At 36.9% G+C, this 19,375-nt stretch overlaps 3 protein-coding genes across 5 annotated transcripts in view; all 3 read right to left on the bottom strand.

Annotated features, from left to right (window-relative positions):
- Positions 1 to 1,084: 1,084 nt before the first annotated feature.
- LOC144432588 (betaine--homocysteine S-methyltransferase 1-like) lies at positions 1,085 to 7,436 on the bottom strand. Of its 3 annotated transcripts, none has more exons than XM_078120832.1 (8): positions 7,153 to 7,436; positions 6,855 to 6,902; positions 6,079 to 6,269; positions 4,990 to 5,187; positions 4,444 to 4,555; positions 3,844 to 4,040; positions 3,155 to 3,236; positions 1,085 to 1,724 (listed from the first exon to the last, which is right to left on the bottom strand). In XM_078120832.1, exons 2-8 carry the CDS (start codon positions 6,871 to 6,873, stop codon positions 1,432 to 1,434), a joined length of 1,092 nt encoding a protein of 363 aa, XP_077976958.1. In that variant the 5' UTR covers positions 6,874 to 6,902; positions 7,153 to 7,436; the 3' UTR covers positions 1,085 to 1,431. The 3 variants fall into 3 exon arrangements, with proteins under 3 accessions (XP_077976958.1, XP_077976960.1, XP_077976957.1); XM_078120834.1 differs by lacking the exon at positions 7,153 to 7,436 and adding an exon at positions 7,084 to 7,131; XM_078120831.1 differs by lacking the exon at positions 7,153 to 7,436 and having other exon boundaries at positions 6,855 to 7,074.
- A 1,139-nt stretch (positions 7,437 to 8,575) lies between these two features.
- On the bottom strand, positions 8,576 to 14,016 carry LOC144433290 (betaine--homocysteine S-methyltransferase 1-like). Its single transcript, XM_078121596.1, has 8 exons — positions 14,008 to 14,016; positions 11,746 to 11,809; positions 11,089 to 11,279; positions 10,663 to 10,860; positions 10,377 to 10,488; positions 9,701 to 9,897; positions 9,132 to 9,213; positions 8,576 to 8,964 (listed from the first exon to the last, which is right to left on the bottom strand). Exons 1-8 carry the CDS (start codon positions 14,014 to 14,016, stop codon positions 8,672 to 8,674), a joined length of 1,146 nt encoding a protein of 381 aa, XP_077977722.1. The 3' UTR covers positions 8,576 to 8,671.
- Positions 14,017 to 14,617: 601 nt separating this feature from the next.
- Positions 14,618 to 19,375, bottom strand: part of LOC144432550 (betaine--homocysteine S-methyltransferase 1-like) — a 7,888-nt gene continuing 3,130 nt past the window's right edge. Inside the window, exons 4-8 of the mRNA XM_078120788.1 lie at positions 18,307 to 18,504; positions 17,814 to 17,925; positions 17,296 to 17,492; positions 16,967 to 17,048; positions 14,618 to 15,646 (exon numbers count right to left, since the gene is read on the bottom strand). Of these exons, the coding sequence (XP_077976914.1) occupies positions 15,354 to 15,646; positions 16,967 to 17,048; positions 17,296 to 17,492; positions 17,814 to 17,925; positions 18,307 to 18,504 (882 nt within the window). The 3' untranslated portion in view covers positions 14,618 to 15,353. The remainder of the gene's footprint in view (positions 15,647 to 16,966; positions 17,049 to 17,295; positions 17,493 to 17,813; positions 17,926 to 18,306; positions 18,505 to 19,375) is intronic.

Below are 19,375 nucleotides of genomic sequence, written 5' to 3'. Positions count from 1 at the left end.
ACTGCTGTGGTAGAATAATGTCGGACACCCCCGGGCATCAGGGGTTCTGCTCTCACGTTAGCTAACTGTTTAATAGCTGGTTGGCTGTATGAAAAGTAATCTACATATGGCCTTCACCGATAATAGATTATTTATGTCTAGCGTCTGATTGAAAGACTCCGCAAACTTTGTCCTGTGACCAAGAGTCAGAAATCAGAAAATGAGATACCCTGGGCATCTAGCGATAACTCTATTCAGTTGAAGAGGTCATTTTGACCCCATCCAATCAGTGTTTTGTGTTGGTCAGCGTTTGTTTGTGTAAACAACCTCACAATTGCAAGACATAATATAGTCGTGTTATATACAGTAATCATGTTCGAAGTAAGCTGTCAATTCAGATAGCATTTTTAGCAAAATGATCAATTGATTTTGTGTTTCGCTGAATAGTAGTTCGGTTTCCGACTGGCGCAGTGCCACATGCCCAGCGTATAGTGTTCATCGTGCAAATATTATGTGTTATCGCTGCGAAACTGTTTTGCATATGGCCTTGTGAAAATGATTGACAACATGTTTGATGTATGTATGTATGTATGTATGTATGTGTGTATGTATGTATATATGTATGCATGCATGCATGTATGTATGTATGTATGTATGTATGTATGTATGTATGTATGTATGTATGTATGTATGTATGTATGTATGTATGTATGTATGTATGTAGTACGCACGCACTCACGCACGTACACACACATACATACATACATACATACATACATACATACATACATACATACATACATACATACATACATACACACATACATACATACCTACATACACACACATACATACATACATACATACATACATACACACACATACATACATACATACATACATACATACACACATACATACATACATACATACACACACACATACATGCATGCATGCATGCATAAATGCATACATACATACATACATACATACATACATACATACATACATACATACATACATACATACATACATACATACATACATACATACATACATACATACATACATACATACATACATACACACACACGCACACACTCACGCATGTATGTATGCCAATTTGTTCTAGATCATTTGTTGTGTTCTCTAGAAGTTCCTAGTCCGTGTTTTTGGGTACTTTTTGTCGTTATCAATTTTCTATTATAGGCAGGTAATGTTTCAAATCTATCATTTAAGCATTGCAGAAAAAGTGAAACAATAATAGCTTTCCTCTAAAGGTGCAGTTCATTTAGTCCCTTTAATTAGTTACATTATTCCACAGTGACTGCAATATTTCATGTAATTTGCTTTTTCGTGCAACGGTAACACCTGTTCAGTGTCACCTGTTCAGTGTCACATGATGTGGTGGCTGGACAAATATATGGTAGAGAGTTCATCTGTGGTATTTCATTAAGATGAGCCACTCTTCATTTTGTCAATGATGCCTCGTACGTGTTCTTTATTCTGTTTGTCGACAGCATCATCAGTACCAAAGACGCAGTGCTTCGACATCTCTGGACTAAAACGGCTGGCAGGAGTTACACGACCAAGCTGCTCTGCTAGTGTACGTGTCAGACAAGCCTCGTTACCGCAGCACAAGCCGATAAACTGGACATTTAGCTTTTTACACTTCTCGGCGAAATTCTCTATGTCTGTTCTTGAGCACGAGACGACTTCAAGATTGGTTGGAAATAACGCCTCACCTAAAAGTAAAACATATATATATACAATAAAATGAAGTAGAACAGCACATTTAGAAAATCCCTTTCAATGAATTAGTGGTGTGCTTGACGACATAAGCTGTTGATATTTTGTAAAGATTTTCATTCGATCGAAATAGTTAATATCACAATACGTATTGGTATCAATTGTTACTTTAGATTACACATAAGAAATGCGTAGTAAGGTTTTTGGTGAAATTTCCATCCAATTTTGAACGATCGACGTTTTATTTTTATTTTTTTCTTTATGAAAACCCTAAAGATACTGAGGGGAGGATGCTCGTTTATGCAGCATAGCCGATCTGATTGGTTGCAATAGATATACATATATATAGGTTTATTGCATCAGGTCAACTGACCCATGAGCTAACAAGTCAAGAATAAATAGACAATAACTATACATTGGTTACATAACTTAGTGGAGAAGATACAAATTTGTGATTACATGTTAACATGTTAACACGCCACCAGTGGCAATTATTGGCCATTGTGCCTAATCATGAGTGCCTTGTAAATATAAAGGCTTAGTCGTCGTATAATGGAAGTCTTGTCAGAGGACATCAGATCGATAAATTTGAACATATTTGCGTGAGTCCAGTAATATCGTGGTATGTACGTATCCCTGAGCAGACCAAATTTTATACACACTAAAACGAAATGAAACTCATCTTCAATAACCCCAAAGTTGCTGTACACCCTATCAGCAGGTGACGTTCTCGGCCTGGTCCAACGGCCAACCTCGATTTCAGAGGATGTGACGAAACTCTTAATCTAGTGAGAGCATGTCTAAATTTTGTAATAGACGCAAATGTCTCAATACGGTTTGAAATTAAAAGTATCAAATGTCTATATAGTCTTGCTCTGGATGAATCGTTCAATCTACTGTTCCAATTTTGCATATAGTTGTCAGATAGTCACTGCTTAATTAAAGCCAATAATTTAAACTCATCCCCCCACCCCCAATCTGATTAAATTCCGATGTAGATGTTCATTGCTATTTTACCTTCGTTATTTTGCCTGAATTGACCTTCTTGGTACATGTTTACATTTTTTAGCCTGATCGCCTCCTCTACTCAATTATGCATACGTCACTCCCAACTCAGCTAAAAGATTTTTTACTGATGACACCAAACTGTTACATCTGGGATGTTGTTTCAGATCAGTCAATAAAACATCATAAATTCTCCTTATATATTTGCTTGGCTTATTAGACAAACCATTGCCCAATAACGTAGTTCGTTACTGGGTTTCCATATAAAGATGGCGGCAAATATGTTTATCATGCATGAAAAGTTCTTGCTACGCGTCCTGATGGTAATTAAAGATACCCATGCTTATATATCTACAATTCTCATCATTCATAATCATGCAACAATGTCTGTAAAACTGTAACATTTTATCGAAATATTTACCGTTTATAGGGTCGGTTAATGTTGAGAACGAAGGTTCCTTGTCTGTTGTTCTGAAAGGTACTGGCACGGCAGCCAGAGGTCCCTAGAATAGATAAAACTGGCTTTTAAAAAATATTGCTCATTGTAAACTACCTTTTCAGTACTTAACAGTGCGCGCCCACTTTTGCTTTCTCTCTCAACAACAACTTGGTGTATAGCAAGTTACTTTCACTTGTGCTGGACTGTGAGGGTAGTAGAACATGACAAAGTGGAGGGTGTTCATTACAGGACAAAACTCCACAAACGCTGAATATTTACAGGCATCATATTCTAGCTACAATGGTAACCTTATAAGACATTTCTAAAGATTCTTCATTCACAAAAAAATCGTTATTCACGATAATCCACGGCAACCTGCAATCTATATGCCTATTTGATTCATTTTTTGACAAAAAGGGTTTTACATTGTACATTTCAATTTTACTTGGTTTTGGTCGCCATGATAACCACTACAGCCAATTTGTGTGATATGATACCATTGGATCATGGAACTTTGGGAAAGCCCTTAAGCCAGGCCTACATGAAAGGTATGGGTATGTGTCACTTTTACACAGTTTGGCAAATGTCAGATTTAAATTTTTTTCCAAAACCATGTTATAATTACCATAGCAAAAATGGTGAGAGTTTTTTCATTAAACTTCAAAACTTACATTATATGTCTGCCTAATCTGTTGCAAAGCCACAACCATTGTTTCTGGCCCAAAAGCACAATTAAGACCAACCACAGTTGCACCTGCATCATACAGCTTCTGACAAGCTTCACCAAAAGGAACCTTGTCACTTGTACAATATTGGCCATCTATTATTTCCGTTGCGAATGCTGACATGGTCACGACAACGGGCAAATCTTGAGATGTAAAAATACAAGATATCACGTATGAATGATTACAGCATATCGAAAATGGAAATAGAAAGGACAGTTACTCTTCTTGATTAACTTAGACATGCAAGATATGCAAGAAATTGTATAAAGTACTCTCTCTCCCTCTCTCTATCTCTCTCTCTCTCACTCACTCACTCACTCACTCACTCACTCTCTCTCTCTCACTCACTCACTCACTCTCTCTCTCTCTCTCTCTCTCTCTCTCTCTCTCTCTCTCTCTCTCTCTCTCTCTCTCTCTCTCTCTCTCTCTCTCTCTCTCTCTCTCTCTCTCTCTCTCTCTCTCTCTCTCTCTCTCTCTCTCTCTCTCTCTGATTACATCAAATGCACAACATTAATATTGCCATGAAAGCAAAAAATTGATGCACACCTTTTCCAAATTTCTGTGCGACTTTCAACGCCATTTCAGCCTCGCCAAGATGCATGAACGTCTCTGCTAAGATGAAGTCTGATCCGGCGTCAACAGCCCATTCGATTTGTTCCTTGGAAAGGGAATACGTTCTCAATTACAGCACGTACAAACCAAACATTCGCAGAACGTGTAGCTAAAGAATTTTAGATATTTGCAACGTCTTCAATTCACCATTTTAATTCTAAAATATCACCAAACATCTGCAGTATCATTAAAAATAATTTGTATTTTCCAATTATTTAGATATTATTGACCAACATGTTTCGTTTAGTCAAATTTGAACGAATAGGTGACTGTGAAAATGTTGTCTCGTATTTCGTTCGAGTACAACTCAACCGTAAGACTTGTGAGAGAGTACTAACTGAGTTTCTCTCTAAAAGGGAAACCCTGTTTTCGTTTGTCACCAATTTTATAATTATACCCTTAAAATCAATAAATACAACAATATTTCCTTAAGTCCACCTTTTGGTTAATTATTTTCATGACATTTTAAAGTCAACTTACTTTAAACATGTCTCTTATCGTATCATTCTTCTCTGCACTGTTGGTCGGTGTGTAGATATTTGAATTAGAGATGTTTCCCGCCATTAGGGTACCAGTTTCGTCGGCAACTTCGCGTGCCATGCGCAGTGCATCGTTGTTCATTTTCTGGATGTCGTTCTCTCGTCCAATCAATCGCATCTTCGCACGATTAGCATAAAACTAGATACAACAGTTAAGAAATACAGACAGAAAGAGAGTGGGTATTTTAACAATGTAAACGAGTGTATTTAACGCGTTTATGTAGCTGTCACTTTATATTTTTGTACGACTTAGAATAAAAATATATGAAGCTGCTGATCTAACTTATGACCATTTGTTTTTTCAGAAAACGCGAACCCATTCTCAGCTCAAATAAAATAAAATGAAACAATGAGGAAATTTTGTTAATTTTAATAAAGATTATCCCATTACAATTACGATTCTAAATGTCCATCAGAGACTTTGATAATTAATAATCCCTTGAAGGATCAATATCTAAATTCTTTTTACTTAGGCTTCAGACCAACCACCCCCTTCTATCTGAATTGGCCAAAAATTGATTTTTTTTTCAGACAGCACAATCAATTTGAAAATCAGTATGTAGTAGTATGTAGTAGTATGTAGTACTATGAATATAAAGCCAGTATGTTGTGAGGACAAAAGACACTTGACACTTCAATTCATTTAGTGTCATACATTGACTATACGTTTTGCGAAAATTCTTCCATTCCACGATATGACGACCTTTTTAAAAATAAATATTTGTATTTAGGGGTACAAAACAGATTCCATCAAAAGAAATATTTTTTGTAGTATAGGAACTAGTTTTTCTGTCCTACATTGAACTACTGGTCTCGCCCCTAACTCAATGGGAAAATAGACTTCCTTGAAAACGTGAGCGTAAACAACCAATTATTTTAGTTAAAGTTAAAGATACTTTCAAACTGACCATCAATAACACTTTTATATCAAGGCAAATATTTGTGTGATTTGAGCTCCTTTAAAATTTTTCAAACCGATTAGTCTACGAGATGCATTCTTCCTCAAGGAAATATATGTTTGGTTACTCACAGTGAAGGCTAACACCACGTCACTTCCGGCATGAGCAAACTCGCGGTAAGCATTTTTCACAAGATCTGGGTGTTCTAGCACGACTTCCGGCACAAAAGGACCAGCTTTAAGGTATCCCCTTCGCTCAAAGAGAAATATATATCCCTCGGCCACTATGATCTTTTCTCCATTTGAAACCCGCTCTACCAATCCTTAGACGAATAATAGACAAAATGAATTACAAAAGAATTAAAATTGGGATTTCTTATTGAGTTTATGACATGTAACAAAGCGATTAGTTATAAGGTAGGAATATCAAAGAATTACACATGCGATATCAGAAGACAACACTCGACAAATATGATTGCGTTGAATCATCATACATGAAGTTTATTACAGCTTATTTCTGTATATTCTTTACAAATCACTCCTGGGTTGTGGCGAAAGTGCACTAACATCGTAGTTCTGTATGAAAAATACATTAATTGAAACGGCGTTCTGAAATTTATCTTTCTAATATATTTATACAATACATTATCCATCTGTCCACCCGCTCATCCGTCCGTCCGTCGGTCTAGTCTAGTCTATGTGTCTAGCTATCTACCCAAGAGAAATGTGTAAAAAAAAATATGGCGAATTGATACACATGTACATATTTGTCAGCAGTGGTGTATAACTTAAGCATCACTGCAGTAGATGGTCAGTCGCGCGCATTATTCCAGCTTGCCTTCTGTAGTCTGCACAGCTTTCAAAACATCTCAATCAACCTGCACAGCAGGTCATGGGAACTCACGTACCTTTGACTTTAGTTGACATTTCGAGGACAGCGTTATCGTTGTGTTTACCTGGAAAGAGACGTACAGAACTTGAATCTCGCCAAATAAGGCCACTAAACGTCATATGTTGCACTCAAAACAGAGTAACCTCATATAATAGGCACAAGAACGGAACACAACATAACTCAATTTGTTAAGAGATAATTTAAGAATAGCTTTCAAAACATTTATGCCATAACACAACATATACATGTACTAATATGGTGGAGAATTTTGATTATGGACTACGAAATCGACACTAATGACTTGAAATACCTACCTGGACTCGATGGTATGCGTACTATGTAGTAAAAGACGTCACATGTGTCATGCTTTCTCAATAAAATAAATTTGTCAGGTCAGGGTTCGATCTTTTCAGTAGTCGGGGCATGTACGTACAGTCACGCGATGTCTTACCGTTCAATTCAATTGAAGAATGGCCCTACGGTCTGCCAGTACAGAAGTAAACATTGTCATGATGGCGATAATATACATTATCAAAATTTGTCAGGGTCAGACTCTCGGAGGTCGTGGGACAGTTCAACACATAAGTATGTATGATCTTGAAAACCGACACAGTGGTGATATGTGTTTGGCCACGGTGTATGACCTTTGACGTCAATGTACCGAACTACGAGTTCACATGAATTAGACTATGCGATACGCCATGTTGTTCCGCCCTCATTATCGCCCTTCCCCAGGCTAATCTGACCAGGGATCCCTGGAACCGTTTTACAAACAAACAAACAAACAAACAAACAAACAAATAAGCATATCTGTCTATTCTTATGCCTTACCCTTTTTTCAGAAGTGCAAAAGGAAAATGTGCCATGTTGAAATAAATGAAACATATGAGTATTATGTACAAGTGGAATTTATTTTTGATTTCTTTTTACAAATATACTACACCAAACACCAGAGTATTGTGTTAAAAACCCCTGTGTTCTCATTTTAAGGTGGAACAAAATATAGAATGTAGTAGTGGGTTTATCTTAGCCGCATTTCGAAATGTTTGGGTCACCCAGAAAAGTCATATTTATAAGCAATCCTGTATTTGTCACGTGACCTTTATGTATTTATAATAGAGATATGAACATTATGAATGAGACGTGGAAGGGGAATTCTGACGATTCTGGGGCAATGCCTTTATTATAAGCAATGTTTTGCAGATTGGCTTTGTTCTCACACCCTGCCTCAGCAATATACGAGTTTTGTTTCAGAAGGTGCATTAAGTGTGACACTTCTAACTTTGTTTATTTAACATAATGTGTCGCTCCTGTTAGCAATAAAGAGATTTCTCAATAAAGAAAACTATTCGTCATATTAGAATTCTAAATTCTGCAATGTAGTTAACTATCACTGGTGTAATACATAAATGATTCGATGACTTCTTTTATTGCGCATTCCTAAAACTTCGCCGTTTTGTTATTTTATGTAAATATGCCAACAGAACCAGAATACGATTTCCATGCCTTCAAAGACATGTATTTTCAATAAGCTTTATAAGGTATATTCAGAATTGCTTTATATAAGAATGTTCACTCTAGTCAAATAGCTTCAGAATTCAGCTTGTGCCAGTTTGTTGTTAAGCTTATACAACATGCAAAAAAAAGTGAAACCGCAATAGCTTTCCTTTCAAGGTGCACAGTTTATTTAGTCCCTTAAATACATTATTCCACAGTGACTGCAATATTTCATTCATGTAATTTGCTTTTTCGTGCAACGGTAACACATGTTCAGTGTCACATGATGTGGTGGCTGGACAAATATATTGTAGAGAGTTCATCTGTGGTATTTCATTAAGATGAGCCACTCTTCATTTTGTCAATGATGCCTCGTACGTGTTCTTTATTCTGTTTGTCGACAGCATCATCAGTACCAAAGACGCAGTGCTTCGACATCTCTGGACTAAAACGGCTGGCAGGAGTTACACGACCAAGCTGCTCTGCTAGTGTACGTGTCAGACAAGCCTCGTTACCACAACATATACCAATGTACTGAATATCTAATTCTTTACATTTATCTCCAAACTCTGCTATGTCAGTTCTTGAGCAGGAAGCAACTTCTAGGTTGGTTGGGAATAACCTTTCACCTGAAAATTGAATTCGTTGGAGAAATCAAGTTTGGTTGAGAATATGTTAGACGTCGCGAAAATTGTGAAGTCTCGCAAGAGATAGTGGATGCGGAAACTGACACCAACTTTAAAAATGTATATGTATATATTAAAAAGAAGTCAGCAAGGAGTGCAGTAATACGTACCATTCTTTGGATCAGTCAAATGCATAAAGGAAGGTTGTTGTTCAGTTGTTCTGAATGGCAGTGGTACTGCAGCAAGGGGTCCCTGTAAAGGAAAACAATGAAAACATTCCATCACATCAATATACACAGTTGAAACATCTGATGAGTTTCAATATGTAAGTTATCAACTGAAGACCACGTATGTGTATAAATGAGTCGAAGTTGCCGATGAGAAGAATAAACTATAATATATGGTTGCCATATAGAAACTTATACTATGCGAAACACCTTTATTCTGGTAATTACGTTATGCCCCGGAATCATGTTGTTTCTCTTCGACTTATACACAACATATTCGTATATCTAACACGATCACGTTTGTTTATGCAAACAACAAGTAATACCACGCTAGGTACTTTCTATTGTATTATGGGTAATCTTAGACTTATGATATTCAGACAGACATGATGAAATTTAGAAATCTAAAATATTAAACGATAGGGTAAGTAGCATACTCTTCTATGATATGAAACAAGTTTGATTTAAACTGTCAGATATAGCATTTGATGTTAAGGGTATGACGAGAATACCTTATATGTGGCTCGGATTTCTTCCAAGATAGGAATCGTCGTAGCTGGTCCACGACCACAGTTCAACCCAACCACAGCAGCGCCCTCATTGTGTAGCTTTTCGAGAGCTTCGCCAAACGGTACACGATCCGACGTGCAGTATTTTCCATCTATATTCTCAATCGCTACAGGTGACAGAGTAATGACGGCCGGTTTGCCTGAAAAATGAAATTATAATGAATCGAAAGATTTGTTGTAATCATATCATATCCTGCTGATTTTCATGATAATTCGAAAGTGATTTCTCGGTCTCTGCGTATGTCACTGTCTGTCTGTCTGTCTGTCTGTCTGTCTGTCTGTCTGTCTGTCTGTCTGTCTGTCTGTGTGTCTGTCTGTCTTCATACCCCCCCTCTCTCTCTCTCGGAGCTCTCTCTCTCTCTCTCTCTCTCTCTCTCTCTCTCTCTCTCTCTCTCTCTCTCTCTCTCTCTCTCTCTCTCTCTCTCTCTCTCTCTCTCTCTCTCTCTCTCTCTCTCTCTCTCTCTCTCTCTCTCTCTCCCCCGCTCTCCCTCCCTCCCTCTCTCTAAATCAAATTCATTCAAACTTCCAGACTTACCTACCATACAATTTCGTGCCTTGTATTATCTGTTATAATAAACTAATAATATATTCCGAGTCCTAACATGTACTCTGTACACACCTTTTCCAGCCTCTTTGATGGCTTCTAACGCAATCATTGCCTCGCCAAAATGTAAAAATGTTTCCCCCAAGATGTAGTCTGCTCCAGCATCAACTGCCCATTCAATTTGTTCCTACAGCAGAAGAAATGTTATTGCATTTTTGATAACGCGTAAACTGGCAAAAGTTACATTCACAATCCGAATGTGTAAAATTATGTGGGCGCCTTCCAATCTAAAACTGTGATACTATCACACATGTATAAGTTCAAGGAAAAGTTTAGGGATGAATATGCCACCGTGGTTTACCTTAAACATATCCTTGATCATTTGGTTCTTCTCAGCACTGTTAGTTGGAGCGTAGATATTGGTGTTGCAGATGTTTCCCGCCATGAGAGTTCCAGTTTCGTCAGCAACATCACGTGCCATGCGCAGTGCATCTTTGTTCATTTTAAGGATTTCACTCTCCCTGCCAATCAATCGCATCTTCTCACGATGGGCGTAGTACTGAGTAAAAATTACACGACAATATTCTTTTTTATATGGTGAGATGATGTAATGATTTTACTGTACTATTTCAATATTTTATTGGGCAATGGATGATATTAAAGCTATAGATGAACTTGGGCATGACTAAACGGCTACCTCTATAAATTACACATATTCGGTGATGTTTTCTTGTGAAAGAAACAACAACATACTGATTACTAAAGTACCATATAAACATAAACTCACCGTAAATGCCAACACAACGTCACTTCCGGCATGTACAAACTCCTGATATGCAATCCTAACTAGTTCGGGATGGTCCAGTATGACTTCAGGTACAAAGGGACCAGCTTTCAGATAACCTCTTCGCTCAAATAGAAAGATATATCCTTCGGCGACGACGATTTTATCCCCATCTTTGATGCGTTCAAGTAATCCTGAGAGAATTTATGAAAAATGCATATGAAAGTATTCCCACTTTTCATCCACAATAGAGTGTTTGGGAGCTGACAGTGTGGTACGAATGTCGTTACAGATTAATTTTGATGCTCACAACTTCAAGCAAATACAACAACATAAATTGCTGTTACAGCCTACCGATCTGACACTTATTATTACCCAAAGAGTACGCTCTTTTGTGATGTACCGAATGTATGGTTGTGTGGTGGTGGTGGTGGTGGTGGTGGTGGTGGTGGTGATGGTGGTGGTGGTGGTGGTGGTGGTGGTGGTGGTGGCGGCGGCGGCGGTGGTGGTGGTGGTGGTGGTGGTGGTGGTGGTGGTGGTGGTGGTGTGTGTGTGTGTGTGTGTGTGTGTGTGTGGTGAGGAGATAATGAAAGAGTATATGGTTTATTAAAACAGTGTTTTGACAACGAATTGAAGTAATTAATTAGCACTGATACTGACCCTTGACCTTTGACCTTGACATATTGAGTTGTACAAGTAGATCTTCCTTAGAGTTGAATGTACCCTGTAATAAAATCACAACAAATATATTATAGCTTAAGCTTATAAAAATAATGTTTTTGTTTGTTTGTTTGTTTGTTTGCTTGTTTGTAATATATATACTCTTTGACCCATAAATTATTGTCTCCTTCAAGTTTTGCAAAAATCGGTTGATACTGTAACAACTTCAGTAGACTTATAATTACATGCCACCATGGGATGCAGCAAGTATAATTGATACTTTGTGTTATATCCCAGCGATAGCTAGCTCATCAGTTAATTAATGTTCATATTCAGTGTCAAATTCAACCTAAACTTTTGATTTCCCGGGGAGAGATCTAAATCCACCATTCACTTTGATATGTCTGAGACTAGAGAGATTTATAAAGTGCATGTCATTAACAACTCGACGATATACATCTACGCGTTTAACTTACTACAACAGAGCTATCGCCGCAGAGAATAGAAATAAAAATGTATTGTAACTGAGAAAAATACAGCCATAGAATGGAGTGAATTTATACACTTTTCTGAAAGGGTAGTATCCGACCCCTGTGCATTGGGTACGCAATACAATTACTTTTTAAAACAAGGAGTTCTTAAGGTCAACTTAAGGAAAGATGTGACGAAAGAAGTTTCCTACCTAGAAGCCTGTAGATTCTTATAACACTAATGTCTGGAATAATAGGATTTGTATGAAGTATATGTCATATAAGTTATAACTACTATAAGAGTTGACTGGTTTTCGTATAACCTTGAGTGGGAAGTGATTGGCATACATGTACAATACTCAGGTGACTATGTTATTTATAGATGTGTGATGGGAATGAATAACTACTTTACTTTGTGTGGTGTTTTATAGCAAACCGCGACCCCATTTTAAAGAGAAATGGCATATCGCTGACATCGCAAAGTGGCGTCTAGATTTGAGTGACAGGCATTATCACATTTCTATCATCGACTCATGCACTAGCAGTGATTGATTCGTTGATATACAGACAATGTAGTAGGGCGATTTGCGTATTAGCTGAAAGAAATAATAGCCTGATTTCATCACTTTTTGACCAAAATTAAAATCACATATTCAGAAATATAAAGAAGAAAGAAACTTAAAATGTCCACCGGAAGCATACACCGTGTTTATATATCGGGGGATGTCCTTGACCTCATGAAATACATATCAATTGATGAAGTTATAATATTCAGTATTGACATTATTTTGTAAATACTGCAAATATTGTTTGAACACGAATTCTTATAATACAAACACACTTCATATTTATAGGGGACACTTGGATTTCATCTGAAACAGGTGAAAATTTTATCTTTTTTATCTGTTGAACGTTGATTGGTAGATATCAAACTGTTGTACTGCTATCTAGACTAAACTATATTTATGAATTCCCTGTATCTAACGCACGCTGTCAGAACATTCAATTTACTAACTCGCAATGTGACCTTCGGTATAGGAGGACAACACCAAGAGTTGATACTGGATGGGGTCATGTCATTGAACTTACTACAATGCATGAACTGGCGTAAATGTGTCATTACATACAGTAGTTAGAATTGAATGAAAATAACATTAAGCGAAATGACTTTGACGAAATCCTTTCCCACAGATGCCCACACAGTTTTGAGTTAAATTAGAAGTCAGTAGATATTCACAATAGGTTGATGTAATCAATATCAAACAATCCCGTTTTCCCTTAGTGTAGAAACCTAGGGTCCATACCTATAATACGAGTTATTTGATTTCATTGGTTGTCAAGGATTGAATAATAGATTAACTGTACCTATTAAACATAGTTTGCACATTGAACTTTATATGACGTTAGATCTCGAAAAGTTCTTTGCAATATTTCAATACTTTTTTTCACTTACATGTATGCTATATTGAACAACTCACCTTGAGTCCGCACGAGTTGCTTACACGGCTTTACAAATATTTGTCCCACGCAGTGTATGCATGTGTGACCTTTCAAACTGAGTCATGTGTTTTATTTACTATAAACTGTCGCAAGGTAAATGTACTACCGCACATTGGGTGGGGGGGGGGGGGGGGGGTCCGGGAATAGTGACGTAGGTCTTTAGTTTGAATAGTATGCTGTAAGAAGAGAATATATTTTCCTATTTTTATCTGGCGTTAAACTATCACATTACATTGTAACATGAAATTAAGTCTTGTGATTCTGAGTGCATAAGTTTTACAACCTAACAAACTTCGGGCATTGCTCCGAGTCAATGCGCATGCGTTGAGCGTAAATAGGCAACAGTTGAATAATGCATAGTATTATGCTAGAGAAGAACTGAGACCCAGTTTTCGACTAACATGAATATGCAAAATACACATACACAATTAACGGTCTTTTAGATGAAAATTAGAGTAGATGTAGTGTGATACAAATAAACTGGTCGAGTACACAGAAAGAAGCTTGCAATCCGAAGCGTTTTCCTTATTGGTACCAAAAAAATCAAGTTTTGTTATTATACTAGTCGCACTTTTATATCACATACTGTAACTCTAGGAAAGCTGTAACTATTGGTTACAGCTCTGACCAATTGCTAGGTACGTTTGAACGCGTTTTGGTATCTTAGGAGGTGCATAAAGTGTGAAGCTGCAAATGTTATTAATTTCTCTTGTAATTTGATAAAGCTATAAAGAAAAATATACGTTTTACTTCTATTTCATAGATTACTTAGTTACAATGATCACTTCAATTCATAAGTTATTTGTATCATTATCTCAGCTTGGTGTTTTACAAAGTGTGCATTTGACGGTCAAGAAATATTCACATTCCAAAAAGTGAAACCACGACTGACAGCATTCTTCAATATAGTACCTCTGCATGGTTTATTTACAGAATTTTAAAATGACAAATCGCTTTCATACAGCCCTCAATGAATGGGTTAGATCGTATCACGTGGTGTGGACTTGTTACTCATAACTGACCTTAATTTGCATAGAGTGGGTGCTATTATTAATCTATTTTCCATAGGGCACTTTTTATGTAGCACGGGATTTCTACCGATGATTTGTTTTCATTATGGAATATGTGCCTGAGAATATGATGTGCACTGATTGCCTGTTATTCGGGCATTAGTTGATAATATAACCCCTCGTTCTGTGTATGCGGCGACTATTTCTGCCCGCTTTGAAATATTAGTAGTTGCGGCTGTATAAAAACCCTCGGAGTAATAGACGTCTACTAGTGCCCTCATATCCAGGCAATACGTATATATTATTCCACTGCATTGTATACAGTTTACCAATAATACTTATTCCGTGCCACATCATGTATTAGACTCACGTACACGTACATAATATAGGTTACGCAACCTCAGACATTTCTAGACTTCGTAGCCAATCATATTTTTTATCCAATCAGATGAATGTAATTGAAACTTTCCTTGCCAAAACTGTAACCTATACAAGTGTTTTAAGCAGAAAAACTTGGTGTAACTTTAGAGTTTTTAGTAGACCGTCGTATGGTTTTCCTAATTGGTAATCTCAACTTTAGACCTGTGTTGCCATTCTGTCAAGAACCCATATCCTACGTATACTTTTATCAAGATGAGCCACTCTTCATTTTGTCAATGATGTCTCGTACGTGTTCTTTATTCTGTTTGTCGACAGCATCATCAGTACCAAAGACGCAGTGCTTCGACATCTCTGGACTAAAACGGCTGGCAGGAGTTACACGACCAAGCTGCTCTGCTAGTGTACGTGTCAGACAAGCCTCGTTACCACAACATATACCAACGTACTGAATATCTAACTCTTTACATTTATCTCCAAACTCTGCTATGTCAGTTCTTGAGCAGGAAGCAACTTCTAGGTTGGTTGGGAATAACATTTCACCTGTAAAACATCAGTGTGGTATAACTATTACATTAGATAAACAATAACAACCTGTCACTGAAACAAAATATCGTCTTACTCGTCAACAATCTTAACGTTGCTACATTTCATCATTGTCTAGTGCGACAAAAGTATAATTGCTACATTATTATATTTTGGCGTAAAATAAAGCTTGCCATCATTGCTACATTTTCGTGGCGTAAACTACCTTTAGGTGAATCTGTACCAGTGAGAAAATACAAAGATGAAAACATAAACTGTTTCCAACTATAGGAGAAAATGTAACAAGATTACTAAGAAGGTTACATTTCGGCGCGTCCGAGTTATATTTCTGTTTCAGACAAGGTTTTCACTACTTTCAAGAATTGACGACATCTATATGTATAGTGCAATACAGTACAGTACAGTACAGTACAGTACAGTACAGTACAGTACAATATATTACAATACAGTACAATATATATGTACAGTACAGTACAGTACAGTACAGTACAGTACAGTACAGTACAATATATTACAATACAGTACAATATATATCAGTACAGTACAGTACAGTACAGTACAGTACAGTACAGTACAGTACAGTACAGTACAGTACAGTACAATACAATACAGTGCAGTACAGTACAGTACAGTACAATACAGTACAGTACAGTACAATATATTACAATACAGTACAATATATATCAGTACAGTACAGTACAGTACAGTACAGTACAATACAATACAGTACAGTACAATACAATACAGTGCAGTACAGTACAGTACAGTACAATACAGTACAGTACAGTACAATATATTACAATACAGTACAATATATATCAGTACAGTACAGTACAGTACAGTACAGTACAATACAATACAGTACAGTACAGTACAGTACAGTACAGTACAATGCAGTACAGTACAATATATTACAATACAGTACAATATATATCAGTACAGTACATTACAGTTCAGTACAGTACAGTACAGTACAATACAGTGCAGTACAGTACAGTACAGTACAATACAGTGCAGTACAGTACAGTACAATATATTACAATACAGTACAATATATATCAGTACAGTACATTACAGTACAGTACAGTACAATACAATATATTACAGTACAGTACAGTACAGTACAATGCAGTGCAACACAGTACAATACAATACAATACAATACAGTACAGTACAGTACAATACAGTACATTACAGTACAGTACAGTACAGTACAGTACAATATATTACAGTGCAGTACAGTACAATACAGCACAGTGCAGTACAGTACAGTACAGTGCAGTGCAACACAGTACAATACAATACTCTAATATTTACCATTCTTTGGATCAGTCAAATGCAAAAAGGAAGGTTGTTGTTCAGTTGTTCTGAATGGTAGAGGTACTGCAGCAAGGGGTCCCTGTAAAGGAAAATAATGATATCATACAACCATATAGACTAATAGTAATATCTTATATACAGTCTATACATTATGATGCCCTCCACGTGTAACTAAAAACTATGTAGCCATGTAAATACGTCGCTGTCGCCTATAAGAAAGAATAACATAAACATTTTATGAATGCTGTATTATTCATCTTCTATGATGTAAAATGAAACTTTGTTGAAATTTCAATCGGAAGTGGCAAAAGATATGTCAAGAATACCTTATATGTGGCTCGGATTTCTTCCAAGATAGGAATCGTTGTAGCTGGTCCACGACCACAGTTCAACCCAACCACAACAGCGCCCTCATTGTGCAGCTTTTCGAGAGCTTCGCCATATGGTACGCGATCTGACGTGCAGTATTTATCATCTATAATCTCAACAGCAATAGGTGCCAGAGTAATGACTGCAGGTATGCCTAGAAATAAAAATATATATAGAATCGAAAGATGTTTGAAATGACAACAAATCAAAACTGTTAACATAGTACGGAAATTTTCTCCCTCCCTTCCCTCTCTCTCCCTCCCCTCTCTCTCTCTCTCTCTCTCTCCCTCCCCTCTCTCTCTCTCTCTCTCCCTCTCTCCCTCCCCTCTCTCTCTCTCTCTCTCTCCCTCTCTCTCTCTCTCTCTCTCTCTCTCTCCCTCCCTCCCTCCCTCCCTCCCTCCCTCCCTCCCAAATTTGTCTACATCTACGATATGTTTACATGTGAGATACGTGTATATCTACCATCTGCACATACCATTTCCTGCCTCCTTGATGGCTTCTAATGCAATCATTGCCTCTCCGAAATACAGAAACGTTTCTCCCAAGATGTAGTCTACTCCGGCATCAACTGCCCATGTAATTTGTTCCTAGAAGTAGCAAACGATAAGTTCTTCAAGTCTGACTTACAGCTGCAGTAGCGGCAACTGGAATGTGTTTGTTTTCAAAAACTGTTTTGTTCAGTATAATGACTCGAAATATGGTACACCCTGCATATCATTGAATCACCTGTTGGTAAACGTATTGGGTAACTGATTTTGGGGTCCGTATCCAGCACCCCCATTAATAATGGTTTCAACCTATTACTATAATACTTGAAGACCTCTTTTATATTCAGTAATATTCAGTGAATACATTGTTAGTTGTCTGATAAAAAAAATAATACTCTAGCTAGTGCAATCTACTAATACAGAAGTTCAAAAAAAAACAATAAGAGAAGAAAATGATAAAATTAAATATATGCAGTCTACCTTAAACATATCCTTGATCCTTCGGTTCTTGTCAGCACTGTTAGTTGGACTGTAGATATTCGTGTTGCAGATGTTTCCCGCCATTAGAGTCCCAGTTTCGTCAGCAACCTCACGTGCCATGCGCAGTGCATCTTTGTTCATTTTAAGGATTTCACTCTCCCTGCCAATCAATCGCATCTTCTCACGATGGGCGTAGTACTAAGTGCAAATTACACGAAAGTATTCATTTCCACTTTATAAGGTAAGATGATATAATGGCTTACTTGTCATTTAGTTATAATAATAATCTTTATTGCAATACTGTAGGCCACCTGTCTTAAACTATTACATCATAACCGAGGGAAGAAATAGTTTGAGGGCTTAAATAAATTAAAGAAAATAAATTGATCACAGAAAACATACATATGTGCTTGTTATATGCACTTAGTCAGTTTTTGTTTGTTTTATGTTGGATTAACTTTGTTGTCCCTTTTTTGTAGCAAAAACATATATTTGGCTAAATTTCTAATTGAAATAATACTTTGAATTTGCAAAAGAGACAAAAAAAATTATCATAAGAAGGTATATTATAAAAGTAACGAGGTAAATATTTAATTCTGACGTCATGATAAAATGGACAAATTAAACAGAAATGATATCTTCTACGTTGCTATTATTGCAAGGCAAATTTAGTTATCATATTTGTTTATAATTCTTATTCGGTTTGATAACGGATGATAATTATGGTAGATGAACTTAGAGAAGACCAAGCAGTCTGTCTAACTTGTTGTATTCAGTCCCGGATGATATTTTGTCGTATTCCTTTAAAAAAACTCCCAGAACATTGTTTTATCTATTCTAATTCTGAGAACATATTTATCATCTAATAATCCATAAGCAATCTACACTACACAGCGCGTTCAGAGAATTGAATAGAACTCAGCGATATAATCTAATTGACTTCGTCCGGAATGTGTACATACATAATATGCATACAAATATTACAATACAGCTTCTTGTCATGTTTTAATTCTAATTCACCAACTAAAGAAGTCAGGACGACTGTCGAAAGTCTACGAACACCCCTATA

This window comes from Glandiceps talaboti, chromosome 3 (assembly GCF_964340395.1).
Source record: "Glandiceps talaboti chromosome 3, keGlaTala1.1, whole genome shotgun sequence".
Lineage (NCBI taxonomy): Eukaryota > Metazoa > Hemichordata > Enteropneusta > Spengelidae > Glandiceps > Glandiceps talaboti.
Note: the sequence above shows the minus strand (reverse complement) of the source record. Positions and strands in the feature narration are given on the sequence as shown.